The 16,830-nt window shown below is 27.0% G+C and overlaps 1 protein-coding gene across 1 annotated transcript in view; it reads right to left on the reverse strand.

The window, feature by feature from the left end:
- LOC107456530 (unc-45 myosin chaperone) overlaps positions 1–16,830 on the reverse strand; it is a gene marked incomplete in the record, with an annotated part of 37,018 nt that overhangs the window by 6,219 nt on the left and 13,969 nt on the right. The window contains 11 exon segments of the mRNA XM_071179694.1: positions 2,580–2,866; positions 4,442–4,591; positions 6,005–6,122; positions 7,385–7,500; positions 8,147–8,260; positions 8,527–8,593; positions 9,883–9,998; positions 12,415–12,555; positions 12,636–12,777; positions 14,838–14,932; positions 15,286–15,404. Of these exon segments, the coding sequence (XP_071035795.1) occupies positions 2,582–2,866; positions 4,442–4,591; positions 6,005–6,122; positions 7,385–7,500; positions 8,147–8,260; positions 8,527–8,593; positions 9,883–9,998; positions 12,415–12,555; positions 12,636–12,777; positions 14,838–14,932; positions 15,286–15,404 (1,463 nt within the window).

Genomic DNA, 16,830 nt, shown 5'->3' on the forward strand with positions numbered 1-16,830 from the left:
TATATGAGGTGGCTCAACAATTCTTTGTTGGTTTGTAAAGCTTAAAAATTCGATAAAGGAACATTGTTTTTAAGGGTGTCAAAGATATTAAGAATGTTAAACAATCTGTTATAGCAGCGGCTGTTATAGAACCTAGGGTTCTGATAGTTAGAAATTTTTTTAAAATATAGATTTAAAAAAAATAGGATTCATTCATTAAATATTTTCAAAATAATTAATAAAATTTAGATTATTACATATTTTTAAATTAATTAATAGTCTTTCATTAATTAATGAATAAATTTCATTCGCAATTATGAATAAAATCTCGGGGGTTCTGCCGAAAGAAGGTTGATAGTTTAGGGTTTAACAGCTGAAAAAAATAGGGAAACCACTGTTAGAGGATTAGTGTTGTTTCTAAAACTTAAATAACCAGTGGAAGTTACTTTGAAACATATAAAATAAGCATGTAATTCACATAATATTTTATTGATTAGTCCTGGAAATAAAGACCAGCACCTTGTATTATTTATCCAATTATAATTTACAACTTCAAAAAATAACCACATTGGTTTTTGAGTGAACCCAATAAAAATGCAATATAATCAATAGTGAAATTAATATACACTTCTCAAAACAATTGAAGGATATTCAGGTTGCGGGTCGATCTTGCACCTGGAGATTTATTTGAATGATTGATACATTATCTACATAAGTAGTAGGCTATATGAGATAAAAATTACATTTGTTGGGCATGAAAAAATGCACTTTATTCAGCATTTGGAGGTGCAAAAGGAATCGAACACAATTTGTGTATACAAGAAAAACCAATAAAAAAAGGTGTTTCCTTAAAAGAAAATCGTTTCCAATAGGGGGTATGGTTTCCCCGACAGCCAACAACGTTAGACACCTTTGAGGCATCGAATCAATGAGGGGCTGGGATATTCTGTCCCACTTCTCCAGAAGAGCACTTTCCAGTTATTGGAGAGTTAGTGGGGGTGATACCCGTCCAGCAATTAGTCTGCCTAACCTATAATGTCCCTAACATGCTCGATTTGGCTCGTGTATGGTAAACACGCTGGCCAATCCATTCGTATGATTCCTTCCTCCAAAAGATAATCATTCACCAAGTTAGCACTATGTGGCCAGCAATTGTCCATTAGCATGAAGTCATCTCCAATTGCTGCAGCTTAAAGGATGACAGGATATCGTCCTTATATGGGTGACCGGAAAATTCAGCATAAGCTCCATTTCAAATAATATGGAGATCAGTGCTTCCATCAATGAAGATGCCACCATAGATCATCACTCCCCCAATGCCAAATCATTCACTTTTGTGCACGAATGGAGGATTGTTTCTATTGCCATGTTCCCTCCAGATGAAAAAACGAATATTATCAGGATGAACAGAAAACCGGGACTTGTCAGAGAAAAGAATATTGCGCCAATCATTTCTCCTCAATTTCACATGTTCTGTTGCCCACTCCCTACAGGCGGCGAGCATACAGCGTGTAGGCAGCTTTGGACAGTTTGTGTTGAAATTTATATTTCGGTGTCTCCGAGTCGTTAGCATTAAATAACGGTCTTCATTGGGCATTGTTGCAGACCTACGTCCTAGCCCTGATCTTCCACATGCATTTCCAATCTCCAAAAAATGATTCCAGATCCTGGAAATGAAACTCTTGAGTAATTACACTCATCAAAACAACAAGCTTACTGAATGTCGATCATTATTTTCTGCTTTATACTACATTAAGTTGAAAGCGAAATCAAATTCGCTGCCACTAAAGCGTTGTCTTCAACGTCAAACTCAACATTTTCATACTGCAAAATTTGAAAATAAGAACAAATTGCATTTGTAACTCTCTTCTTCCATTTTATGGACACAAAAAATTTGCTTTTACCGTTATTTTATACAAGACTTACAATATCCTTTAATTGTTTTGAGCAGTGTATAATAATTTTTGGGAGTCCTTGGAAGTTTTATAACTCTTTAGAATGGAAACTTTTAAATATTGGGCTGTCTAATTTTAGCACACAGGGCAATAGTCACAGTTTCCTCCTTCATTTTTGAGATTAAAAAAATATATTATAGGTAAAAATTAATGCATATTGACTATTTACAATTAAATAGAAGCTTAAATTTATATGTCACTAAATTTAAATGCAGCATATTTAAAAATTTATTTTTAATTTGCAGAATTTAGTATGTGATTGTCACAAAGCTGAAAAAATTATATACCAAAATTTGTTTTAAAAAAATGGTTATCTGAAAAAATTATTTCAACTTAAATATTTTCTAAAAATTTTTTATCGCCTATTATTTTATTTAAATATTAATGACAGTTATTATAAATTAAGCATTGGAATTTTTTTGAGAAAAAATAAAACATTAACCAAAAGTATGAAAGTAAAAGTTGATTGATGTAATTTTATGGAAGCTTTTTTGCAACAGCAAAAAAGGAGTGAACACAATAAATAGAAAATTGTATTGCAAAACTGGAATGAATAACTCATAACAAAAAGCGTTACATAGAAAGCATTTATCAAAAATAAATAAATAAACATTCTCTGCAATATTTTAATTTAATGCAGCTTACTATCAGTCAGAATCTTCTTGTGGTTCTTCATCATTTGTTTTAATCAATTTCCATTCTTCGGCTTTTTTAAGTGCATCTTGAACCAAGTCCTTCACTTTTTGAGGAACATCATCTACTTCTGGCCTTGTTAGAGCCATCAAAATTTCAAGAAGATTAGTTTCTATGATTTTCTCTGCACAAGCACGATTTGAGTGAATAAGGTTGTGAACAATGGCAACACCTCGGTGACAGATGTCTTTATCAGCACTAGCAGTAAGTTTGCACAATATTTCTAACCAATCTTTTACCTATTATCAAACACATGAAAAATTTTATTTTCTAAAAGGAAATTTGATTTTAATTTCATCCATTACAAATTGATACCTATATAACAATACCAAAGTAAATGAAAATTCATAATGGAGTTATAAACAAAAAATATTATTTCCCAAATGGAAAAAAATTTGATAGCACATCAAAATTTAAAAATAAAAGTAATTGTTTAACAATGGTTACGTTAGTAAAGCTTTACTAAAAAAAATAAAAATAACTCAAAATTTACTTAAACTAAGTATATTGTATGAAAAATTAGAAATAAATAAATTTTTAAATGATGAAAAAGATTGTATTTTCTTATGCAGGTAAGGCAGAGTTCCTTAACTTTTGGAACTAGAAACAAATTTTAACTCAGTTTACTAATTTTTTGTATGTATTGTGCCTTAACTATTCTGATTTAATTGTTATAATTTAGTTTATTAATATCAATGATAAATTATTTAAATTTCACAGAAAAAACTAAATGCCTGATTAAAATTAGGGGTAGATTAACTGATTAAAATTAGGGGTAGATTAACTGATTAAAATTAGGGGTAGAGATTGTTTCAAAAGTATAGAACTGTTAATGTACTGCATTTTGATTACTAATGAAAAAATATATCAATAATGGTAAGGATGTGCATGTAATTTGGATAAAACTTATTTGCAAGGCTTTTAAATTTAAATCTGTTTAATATTATCACAATATTAAAAAAGATATATAATATTATATATATATATACAGTGCAGAACCTCTTATCCGGAAATCAGAAAACCAGATAACCGGAATGAAATTCGGAACCGGAAATTAATTTTCTTCCATTAAAAGAATTTTTTTTTCTTGCAAGATTTTGAGCCCATTTTGTTATTTAGAGCGTACGGCGTATCGAGTTGACGAAAGAACTGATTTAGAGGACGAATCAAAAGCAGTTTGTAGACGAATCTCACATAAGCACAAATAGCTTATATATGTTATTAATGTTAATAATAACATATATAAGCCTGTATATAATTTTTATTTCATAATTTCTTTCCTTATTCAAACTTAAGTGTATTATTATTTAAAATTTTTTATTATTTCTAAAACTATTTCAAAATGATTTTTTAGTTTCGTTTTATAAACATTAAAAAAACGGCATTTTGTAGCGATTCAGAAAATCGGAAAAATCAGTTATACGGAATCGCGATGGTCCCGATCGTTCCGGATAATCGGTTCTCTACTGTATATATATATATATATACATACATATATATAAACACCATTACAATAGTGCATTTTCACTAGTCAAAAAAAAAAAATATTTTTTCCTTCTTTCAAAAACTAATACCTTAATGCAATAATTTAGCACATGAAAATAGACTTTGATTCAGATAATATGTTTTATAGATTAAAAGTTATTACTACAGTAAAAATTTTTTCAAAAAATTATATCTTAAAACAAAAAATACATGAGTCTCAAATTGCTTTTTATAAATAACTCAAATTGCTTTTAATAAAAGTATGCCATAAAAATCTTTGCAGATATTCGAACGAATTGTATAAAATACTTACTCAAAAATATACTTACTTCTAGTACTTTTTTGCAGACTTTCTTACTAACACTTGTCAGCATTGCTATAGCACCTGATGCTGCTTTAGATGTTTCTAAATCTTCATCATCAGATACTAATAACATAAACTTTACCCTATCATTTTCTGCTTCATATAAATGGATGATCTAAAAAAATGGCTACATTATAACACTAGGCTTAATAGTGGACAGAAATAATAAGGACAATACTTAAAGAAAAAAATAGTAAAATTTTTCGTAAAGTATATAATACAGACTACTTTTAAAAAGGGCAAACGACAAAGTAAAAGAAAAATCATTTGTTCCACTTAAATAAAACAAAGGCGTATATCATTGACAAAGAATAATAAATATACTATACTTAATTTAAGAGTTACTTTTTTCAAAACAGAAAGTTTTTAGCAGTTTCCAGAATAATTTTATTAATAGAGCAATTCATAACAGCTTGAATGCGTAAATCAATACATAGCTGCAAACATTGAAAAATACACATGCAAATTTTTTTTTTCAAGCTTTAAGTACCTTAAATTTTTACTTATCTTTATAAACTATTCTAAATCTGTTACTCCAAAAATTTATTCATAAGACTAAGGCTTAAATAAACAAAACTAAATGAAATTGAAGCTTATAACAATCTATTTTCAATTTGAGAATTTATTTCATACGCCACTGCAATAGGATATATTTTAGATTCATAGCAACTGAAAAGGGCTGATTTTGAATTACTATACAAGAAAAGTATACTGTTCACTATAAATTAGTCTCATCATATTTGTTATTCTAGTCTTTCTGGAACATGATATTCTAATAGTAGATGCACCATGCTAGTTTTTTTTTTTTTTTTTTTTTTTTTTTTTTTTTGCTTTTCTCTCACTTTGCATGAGAATAACAATCATGTGTGTAAATGTTTTAAGAAAAATTTCAACTGCAAAAATGTAAGGCTTTTTGATATTTTGGTAACATTTCGGAGATTTAAATTTATTTTGGGAGTCAAGATAATTTCTCAGAAAATCAGATTTTCTTGGGAGTGTTGGCAGCTATGTTAATCCTTGTTTGGGATCAATCCTTTAAAAAATCAGACGAAAGATATAAATAAGGAAACAACAAAACTTAACCCCACAAGTATTCTAACTGCATTTGCTAAAATTAAAAAATAAAAACTTATGACATCTGAATTTATTAACATAAAAATTTTATTATGTAAAAATGTTAATTAAGTTTTGTTTTCATGCAAAAAATAAAAATATTAAATCCTTCAGATAATGCTACTTGTCTGAACAATGAACATAAAAAGTAAATTCCACCCAAGTTTAAATTATTGAATTTTGTTACAGTAATGATAAAAGAAATAATTTAATCAATATAGATTTAGGAACTCATTCAAATCATAATGTCTTTCAAAGGACAATTCCAAAGAAGAAAATAAAACTTGTAAATAAATGTTACTAGATGTAACTTATTCCTGATGGTATTTTTAAGACTATTTTAACAACTTTCCAATTTATAAGAACAATATATAAACTAATTCTTGTGAAGGTTTAAACTGAAAGTCATACATACATCTTCACATAATACAAGATTAGATACACACTGCACACCAGCTCTTCTCAGCATTTCATGATCTTGATACATGTATTCTTCAATTTTTGTGATACCCGAATCTTTAAGAATGCGCTGCCTAAAATCAACAACAAGATTAAGTTTGAATTATATAGATGACTACAATTGCAAATTGAAAAAAATATATATATATATGCAAATGGCTACAATTCCGTTTTTATTTGTTGTTACTGAGGTCAATTAGTGTATATTGCTTTTAATGAGTCAAAAGAAAACATAAAAAACAACCATTGATTGCAGCTTTTTTGACTAATAACTAATAAAACTAAAAAATTAAATTAACGTGCTAAAACAGAATCAATGGTTAATTTATAAAAAAATTAACTTATACTATGATTAATTAATAGAATAATTAATAGAATACAATAAATTGCTTCATATTATTTTATTTACTAATTGTTATTGACATTAAAAAAACACTAAGTTTTTATTGTTTCAAAATATACAGATTTGGTTCATAGCTATTGATGCCAATTGTATTAAGGGGAACTACAAAAAAAAACCCTGCAAAATATGAACATTTACAAAATATGTTTTAATATATTTACTACACCTCTTGATAGTGAATTAATTTCAAAACTATATAAAAATCCTTAGTTTTACAACATTTCATAAAAAATTTAAAAAAATATTTAAGTAACTAAAATATTGACTATTACAGTATCACGGACGAACCTAGTGCAGTGCAGACAATACTACACTGAGGGCTATATTGTAACGCTGTATCCAGTAATAAAAAAAGTACAAAGTACTTATTCAATGGATATTTAAGGAACTAAAATATCATCTAATACAGCATCAGGAACATATTTGGTTAAAACAATACAACAGTGATTACCACATTGTGACAGTCCAATAAACAATAAGGCTTAAATAAAAAAAGCATATAAGAGGAAGTTGGGGTTAAAGTAAAATTTAAGAGATTAAATAAATTGTTTAGTTATTAATAGCTTTGAAAATCATTGCTCAATTATTGAAGAATATAGGCATGCATAAATTTGCATTAATTAGTCAGATTTTACTTTCGCAATAAATATGTCCAATAGTGTAATATTAATTGTGATTATATAATACTTAGAGATACTTATTTTTATAAAATAATAATAGCACTTTAGAAGTATTGAACATAATTTCAAATTAGAAATATTGAACTTAATTTATTAGCTACAACATAATTTCAAAACAATATTCACAAATAATTTATTGTTAATGTGTTTGTGTATCATTCATGAAACTGGATGTGCTAGCAAACAAGATTTAAAACTGGAATGGGAAATAAAATAAAAATTTTTTTAAAAAGATGTAGGAAGTCATAATTACCTTACACTTTTGCTAACTTGTGCCAAATTTGTTAGAGCCATTAAAGCTTCAAAATTCTGAAGTCCTTTACAATCAGGATGAAGAAGTGCCATTATTGGACGTACTACTTCAGCACACTGTTGGATGTAAAACAAATTTTAGTTCATAATTAAATTAAAACATAAATGAGAAAAAAAATTAATATGATACAAGATGAAGTTTCAACATAAAACGAGATTTTATTTAAATTATATAGTTGTGCTTTTCAATTTTTATTTAAAACAATCAAACATATTTAATAATAAAAAATCAATGGAAAAGAAGACAGAATTTAAGAAAGCACGCAAAAGAGGAATAAAGGAGTAATGATAAATCTCAGTAATCAAATCTGAGGTAAGTTAAGAATACTATTTTTTTTTGTTCCAATAAATTAGTAAATGAAATTATTTTTAAAATCAGTTTCTTATATTGCCATTTGTTAATCTAAAATAATGATAATTATTATTTTTATTAAAATAACACACATTAAGACACTTTTAAGATAATATTTATTCCACAAATATCGCATAGAAATTATAAAAGTTCTGATTGTTAATTTTAGAATTATTTTTAGTTATAATTTCAACATCATTGACAACTAATAGAATTGGAGAAAATAATTAAAATTACAAATTACAGGAATGCACACAATATGCAGCTTTTTGGTTGCTAAAAGAGTATAAATTCATGAGAGAAACATAAAATTGCATCAAAATATTTGTTAGAAATATTGAGGCTACTTACTCTTTGCCCAGGAAAAGCTACTTCAGGATTGATAGTAATGGCTATTCTGGATAGTGCTTGAGCAGCAGTCAACTTTCCTTTATCGGTTCCATCTAATGCCAAGTTTACCAGCGCCTGAAAAATAGAAAAACAAAACATTCATTTACAAGTTTGGTAGATTACTATAAAAACTCACTGATATTAGAAAAAATATTGCACAAGCAAATATTGTGAGCATATATTTTATTTTTCAATATTTTCTCAGCTTCGAGTCATACATTCAATCTGAAGCATTTAATAAAAACAATACATGAAAAATTAAAATTATACAGAAACATTTTAATACAACAAAACTGCATTAATTTTAAAATTTAAAAAAATTAATAAATGAAAATTCTCACTTTAGCACCACCTTGTTGCACTACAGAACCTCTTAAATCTTGCTGCTCACATATTGCATTGAAAACTCTGCAAAAATTAATATTTAATGTTATAATTTCTGAATGTACGGCTCTGGCAAATAGTTAAAGTACAGTAAAATTTTGATTATATGACACCCTTTGACAGGTTAGGGAAATGGGCAGTTGTCATTTCATTAATTCGCGCAGTATTACGAGCAAACAGTAGTCGAAAGTGGCAGATGTTTTCCGCCGCCGTTCTTCCGAAATGTCACCCTTCTCTGGCGATGCCGTAGATAGCTCGCCTCACGAATTTTAAAAATTTCTTAAAGTATTTGTAGTACATAAATAACAGTTTCTACGTGCTTTAAAATAATTAATAAATAATAATTATTAATAGTAAATTATAAATTATTAAAATCAATTATATAAATAATTGTTAATTATAAATATAAGACAAATATTAAATTGAAAGACTAAATAAATACAACTAATGTAAAACTTTGTGAAGCATTTAAATACAGTAATTACCTAAAACATCAGACTCAAAACTTGATAAGCTTTCTGCATCACAATCATAATCATCTAACTTTCACTTTTCAGTCATTTTACTTTACAAACACCCTAAAAAACGCGCCAAAATACGCATAAAAAGAACAAGGTAAAAAAATTAATTCCCCATCATTATGAAAAAAAATTCAGGGAACCCGTACTGACATCTCTAGGCAGTAAAACTAACTACGTTTTGCGAGTAGGATTCGTTTTTAACATAATCAATGAAGAATAATAATGGCGAACGAGCTCAGCTTGTCAGCGCGGATTGGGGGGAAATTTCACAAGTGAGTAATGCTCGTTACTAACAATTACGGTCAAAATCTTGCTCCAGAGCGGAACTCGTTTGCTCATATTATGAAGCACGATTCCATTGCGAGCCGAACTTGTTCATAACCGTCAAAGGGTTAAATTATAAAACAGAATTTATGTTAGAAAATCAAAATACTCAGAAAATCGGGGGATCTTTTTCAAACAGATTTCTCTTAAGTTACCAATTTTCTTATATCTGTACCTTGAACTTAAAGATGAAGTAAAATTATTTAATGAGTAAGTACGATAAAAAAACCTCCTACTTACTAGCATTTTACTTTTCCATCATAAATAACCATACCATTTCATAAAAAAATAATTTTTTGGTTTGTTTTTCTGAAATCTAAATTTTTGAATCAGAATCATTGTTACAATATCTCAATAATGATGAAACGAGTGTCAAACAACATCACTAATACAGATAAAATAAATGTTGCACCATTAAGTTCGACTGCACTAAAGAACTCAAAAGGAAAAGAAATGGTTCCACCTTACCTCGAAATTAATTCTTTGCTATTTTTGCTTTCAGATTTTGATAAAGCAACAAGAGCTGTTGTGATACCCAAATCACACAAGGTTTTTACTCGTTTGTCAACAAACTCTTTAGCATCCTAAAACAAAGGAATATTAATTTATTTATGTGTTTTATCTACTTAATTATCTCATATTTTACTTGAAAGTAAGTAATTAAAGAATAAAAAAAAATAAAGAATAATTAAAGAATAAAAAAAATTATTTAAAATTATCAATTTCACTTCAAAGTGAAATTGATAATTTTAAATAAATAAAGAGTTGTTATAAGGTGTTCAAATTAACTTTGAAATCAATCAATATGAAGAATATTAATTGATTTCAAAGATCAATATTAATAGAAACTGAAAATTGAGAGGGAATAAATTTTTCGACTCTTTTAATTATGAAAAATAATGGGAAAAGCATAACTTCACGAAACTTATTGAAATTATAGTGAAGGTGAGGTAAAACATTCTTTTCAGCAATTTTACTTTTTAATTATAAGCAGAGCCCGGATTTTGATGACCTAAAAAATCTCAATCAATGCCCTTAAAAAGTGCAAAAAATGCCCTTACAAACTGCAAAAAATGCCCTTAAAATGCGAAAATTGAGCTAAAAATGCCTTATGACATGACTTAAATAGAAGTAAAAATATTGAACTAAAACAATGTTTTACTCTTTAAAATTATTATGAGTCGTTTCAAAAATATAAAGCAATGCAATACTTGTTCTACGTTCATTAAAGTTTGAAAAATATGTTTAATATCCTAAAATAGCAAAAAAAAGGAAAATATATTGACTCCAAAACATTTTCATTTTGTATAGAAACTTAAATGAATATAACAACTTCCATCTCTTAATATTACTAAATATCAGAATTACAGTGGATTATAAATTTTTTTTTAATACTTTGAAATGTAAATGAGCGTCTCTTGTCTGAAAGCAAATTTTTATACCAGGAGAAGCTTCTTTCAACGTCTACTGATGTTATTGGTGCGTACTTGAAAAGGACGGTCACACTTACTGACAATTCTTCTTCAATTTGAAAAGATGTTGCTTCACCTGTTAATATCCTAGAGATTTTCTTCATTGTTTGGAAGCCAGTGTAATAATAAAAAATTATAAAAAATAATAAAAATTAGAAAAAATTAACAAAAAATTTAAAAAATGCTTTAAAATGCAAAATACGCCCCAAAATTTAAAGAAAATGCCCTATAAATCTCAAAAAATGCTCTGAAGGACAAAAAATGTCCAAAAATGCAAATGTCATCAAAATCCGGGCCTTAATTATAAGTAATAAAAATTTAAAGAAATTAATAAAAATAAATTATTTTAAAAGAAATTAAAAATATTATTTTATAAGAAATCCTCTAGATATTGTACAGAATCTTTTGCTTTATATAGTTGTTTTGTTAAAAAATATATTATAACTGGAATATTTAATATTAGTTTAGTTTTTACAATTAGAAGCAATTCTATAATTACAAAAAGTTTAATAAAGTTAAGATCTACAGAAAAAATTCCTTAGTTTACATACAGTAGTTGAAAATAGATTAAAAAAACAATTATTTGCTTATAATCACAACTTTAAATGGACATGATATTGTTTGATGGCAACCAGAGTTCTCATTAGGAATAAAAAAGAGAAGAGCGCTTTCTCTCTGAAAAAGGGTACTTGATGGGAAAAGGTACCTCTCTGTAAAAGGGTTTTGCAAGGACACTCACTTAACATTGTAAATATTTATCAAAATGTGTAATATATGCAATAACTGAATTTTCTGCTCAACAATTTTTAAATTATCCTCTCATACTATTTTAAGAGTATATTTCAAACGGTAATTCTTTCTCATTATCAAAATAAGAGAAAAATTTGTAGTATAAAAATAATTAAAGGCACGTTAAATGGTGCATATTTTTTTAAAAAAAAAAGTAAACTAGGAATAAATTATTAATTGATAAACAACTTGAACTCAATAATTTAAACTGAAAATTATGAGAAAATGAACATTTAAAGATGGATTTAAAAAAAAAAAAAAAAAAAAGATATTTATTTGGAAAAATAGTTTTCTAATTTAAAATCAATTAAAAATTTAGTAATATTTTCAGCCCCTCAGAAAAAAAGATACTTGTAAAAATTTATCCAGTTAAAAATAATCATAAAAGGTAAATATTTGCAATAGTAATCAGATTTAAACCCACAAACACAGAAAATTTTACTAATGTGTAATTATTATTTTAAACAAAATTTTTTCAAAACGGAATCTGAATAAAAATGCAGTGTTTTTAAGGGATGGCGGCTTACTTTAACAAAACGGGAGTTTTTATTGGGGGCAAAGGGCAAGTAGGGTAGGCTGTCCATCAAAAAACACTTAGGCAGAACATCTATACATTTACAAATTTATTTAAACAGATTAATCATTTTATTATTAAAAAAACAGTAAATTACTCCACATTAATTTTGCAATTTAACAAATTAAGCATTATCACTCTGTGTTCAAAATAAAATTACTTTACCTTAATATGAGTCTCAGGTACATGTTGTTTGGCAAATTTAGCTAACTCAACAAGCTCTGGTATCATTTCTTCAGAGTCATAACTATTGGTAAGATTCACCAAAGTAGTAACACAACCATATACTACAGATAAGTCTCCGGTCTGTTAAAACAAAGTGAAACTATTAACATCAAACATAATAAAAGAAAGACACACAAAAAGTCAGTAATCAGTTTACTAACTTTTGCAAGTTCTATCAGGGCTTGTATAGCTTGGTGGTCTTCGATGAGCTCTTCTTTGACATCAGCATCTAGAGTTAAATATGAAAGCCCTTCTACTGCCCATTTTCGTAGATCTTTATCCTTTTTAGGATTGATAAGAAATCTGGTTTGAAATTCCAGACAAATAAAAAAAAGTATTAAAATGACAATATAGATGAAAAAGCCTATATTCAAATAATCAAAACATGTTAAAAATATAGCTACATTTCAACTTTAAAATGTTGCTATAGTATGTTGATGGTTGAAATTTAAACTATTTTGACATTAAGAGCAAGCGTCTGTATTAAATATACATAACTTTATTTTAAGAATGTAATACTTAACTATTTTAAATAATAATTTTACTTTTATAATACTTACATTGTACAATGTATACACTCAAAGTGTACATTAAGTGTAAAATTTTATTTACTTCTTTTATGATAGAATACAAGACTTATAATAATTATTAATGACTTAAATATAGAAAAAAAATTAAATGAATAAAATTATAGAAAATAAATTACAATTATTTTCCTAATGAAATTTAAACAGACACTTGCTAATTTTAACTTTAATGGCTTTTTAATATGCTATATAGATATTAGACACTCTTGGAAGCATTATACCAGCACTGCAATAAAACCAGTTTTAATCAGTTTCTTATAGCTAATATCCAGGAAATATAATTCGAAGAATCCAGAAAAGCAAAGAAAATAGTTATGTAGTTTTAGAAAGACAAAAAATTTTAACAATAGATTTAAAAAAAAAAAGAAGAAAACACTAACAGTCTAAAAGATTGTGTATTAACCTTCTCTTATGAACCATTTGATACATTTTCAATTAATATAGACTACTCTTGTAACAGTACTAACTCGAATCCCAGGGAGAAAAAAAAACATGCGTATGTTTGGTAGTAACTTTCTTAAGATTCTCTGTTTGTTACAACTGACATTGATCTAGTCACATTTCTGTTTTGAAAAAAGATAATGTTTATTAAGAAATGATGTTAAAAAAAAAACCATTGTTCTAAATAAGTTATGGAGCATTTTGTTATCAGTAAGTGTCCAAGAAGAAATTAATTTTAAATTAAGGAATTACTCTTATTTTAATAATGAACTATGTATATTCGGTAATTAACTTTAATTAATTTCCACAGCCCCCAAACAAATTAAACAGTACTAATTTTTAAAACAAATTCTTTACCATTGCAAATAGTCTTTTCATGTAATTCCAACTTTAATATGCACACTTTAGAACTGACATACAACAGTTTGGGCTCTGCTGCTCAAACAGTTTCAAAAAGTGATTTTTGAAAGAAGAAAAAAAATTATGCATTGTAATGATAACTCGTATTAAATAATATAAAATTGCATTTTAATTTAAGGTATATAGATCAAGGTATTTAAGGTATCAATATAAAATCAAACATTCATCTCAAGGCTTTGACCTACTCTACCTCTGGTTAGAAAGCAAGCAGCTGCTTACTACAGTTTATTCTGCGAGGCAATATACTCAAGCAGATAATTTTGTCTTTAATAAAAGAAATAAATTATATAATTTCTGAACTGAAATCTGCTGTATTTCATAAGACATTAAGTCATTCTGGTGAGTTTGAAGTGAAAATTTGTTTTAGTTATTTAAAGATGCATTGTTAAAGAAGGTGGCATGGTTGTTTGATTTAGAAAGAACTCGTTTTTTTGGCAGTCTCGATTTGGCTTCTTTTTACTTATTTATTACTGTTTTGTTCTTGTTGCAAGCCATGCACCATCTAGTTTTAGCATATTGTTCAAGCAGTGAGATTGAGTTCATTTTACAAATTATCTTTTAGGTTTAAATTTTGAAATTGATATATTGTTGATAAGGTAAGAAATATCTTATAATGCTTCTTTTTTTCAAATGACGTTTCTTTTTTTAAACACAAATAATAAATCAGGTAACAAATACAGGTATAGATGAAATAATACTCAAGATAGTCTCAAAACACAATGATCATGCTGTGAGTCAAATTGTTTGCAAAAACACCAGAAACAGTAACCCGAAAAAATAGGCAGTAAAGAGCATTGAGTCACTCTAGTATAGAAAACACCATTCATAAAACAATTATGTTTAAACTTCTTACAAATAAAGCAATAAAATTTAATAAAAATGGACAATTTAAAGAAAACGAATCAAGTATATTACTTGCGACAAGCATGGGCAAGTTTTAATGCAGAACCTTCACTAAACATTTTTATAGAAGCATCAAAACCACCAACAGATCCAACTTTGCAAAGACCCTATGAATGTATTAAATATTAATTAGTCACAAATACAAAAAACAATTTATCGTTATTAGCCTAAAAGGAAAAAGTGTTATTCATATTAAATAATTTTAATTACGATAAATACAATTCATCAAAAAAATTCTAAAAATGTTTAAACACTAATTTTAAATATTTTTTTTATTTAAAAAAAAATGAGGCAATAAAAAAGCAATCAATATGAACATTATAAAGCATAATAAAAAGATGTGTAATGATTTTTATACTTAATTTATTGACTTACATTTTATTGTCATTAATTATTGTTATGAAAAATATTGTTAGATATATTGTTACAAATAGTAATAAAAAATAACTCTTTTACTTACTACAAGAGCTCGAACTTTGATATTGTCATTTTTGGACTGATATAATTTTTTCAAAATATCAGTACCCATGGAGACAATTGCAGTACATTTGTCTTTTTTAGAAGCAGCAGCAATTATAGCTTCCGCTGATACTCTCTGAAATAAAAAAATAGCATAATTCATAAGTTATTTAAACAAACAATTTTATTGTATAAATTAATACAAGTTGCTACAGAAATGCACTATGTTAGATTGACAATACATTTATTCATTTTTACTTTCAAATTATTTTTTTATTATATTTTATACACATATAATTTTATATGTAACCTGTTTTGTAGAAAGAGTTACACATGGAAATACTCTTTTACAAGTACATTAAACTTCTAATGCATTCTTTTATTAAAATTTAGCGAAGCAATAAGTAGTTACGTGATATGTATAACCTGTCAGCATGCACCATACATGTTCAAAACTTATTGATTGCATGATATAGACATAATGATTAAATGACTTCTTCATGTGCTTAGTCAAAAGTTCTATATTAGTCTTAATCAGAATAATTCTGACTTGGCTATTTTTGATAGTTCTGCTATGTTTTTTATTTTAAAAAAAAGAATGTTTCATCTTTGTTCGTTGACTATGAACTGGTATTTGTGGACGTGTGGCGTGGGTAATATTGCTCGCCTCCGTGACTTTGGTTCACAGGTGCCCACTGGGTAACGATAAATTATCAACACTTCCGGCATCTTCAAAGCCGAAGAACGAAAGTTCAGTGCCTGTTGTTATTTTTAAAAAAAATTCTTTGTTCTTTGAACATCAACCAATATATATATATANTTTTTGTTATGGAGTGTATATATATATGTGTGTGTGTGAGGGAGTTAGAGAGCCTACTTCTACTCCTAGATGGCACTGTCTCTATGTTAGAGGGAGAGACTCAGGCATTCTTAGTGAAGCATTGTGTCAGAACGAAAGTGAAAAAGCCTATGTGGCAAACAAAAAGACTTTATCTACTTATCATAGAATGTCTGTGTGACAAATTTCAAGTCTACAATAAGTTTATGTTTTTTTCCCCAAAGTTATTAAATTTATTTGTTATGTTTAACGTATTAGTTATTTCGTATTAGTATACTTTGAAGTAGCTCGGCCAGCATACCCGATATATATATATATATATTCAACTTAATGCATGTTATGTGGTACAAAATTTAAAATAAAATTTTACTATTTTTCTTAAATTTATACCTATAAGAGAAACAAATATTTTTAATTGTGAAAAAAATAATATGATATAGTCTCAAAATAATAATCAACAGTTTTTTTTAGTTTTCTAGCTTTTCATAACTAACGAACGATGCACAAAGTAATGTTATACACCCACACAGACCAAGCTTAACTGATTAAAAGATACATAACTTTAAAATTGTGAAAATTTTTCAGAAAACAGATTACATTTTATTTTATAAAAAATATTCAAAGAAAAAGAAAATATTTATTTTTAACTATTAAAAAGTTAAATTGTTTTAACCGGTGTGCTATTTTAATCAAAATAGTAAAATGATG

The sequence above is a fragment of the Parasteatoda tepidariorum genome, chromosome 4 (assembly GCF_043381705.1).
Source record: "Parasteatoda tepidariorum isolate YZ-2023 chromosome 4, CAS_Ptep_4.0, whole genome shotgun sequence".
Taxonomy (NCBI): domain Eukaryota; kingdom Metazoa; phylum Arthropoda; class Arachnida; order Araneae; family Theridiidae; genus Parasteatoda; species Parasteatoda tepidariorum.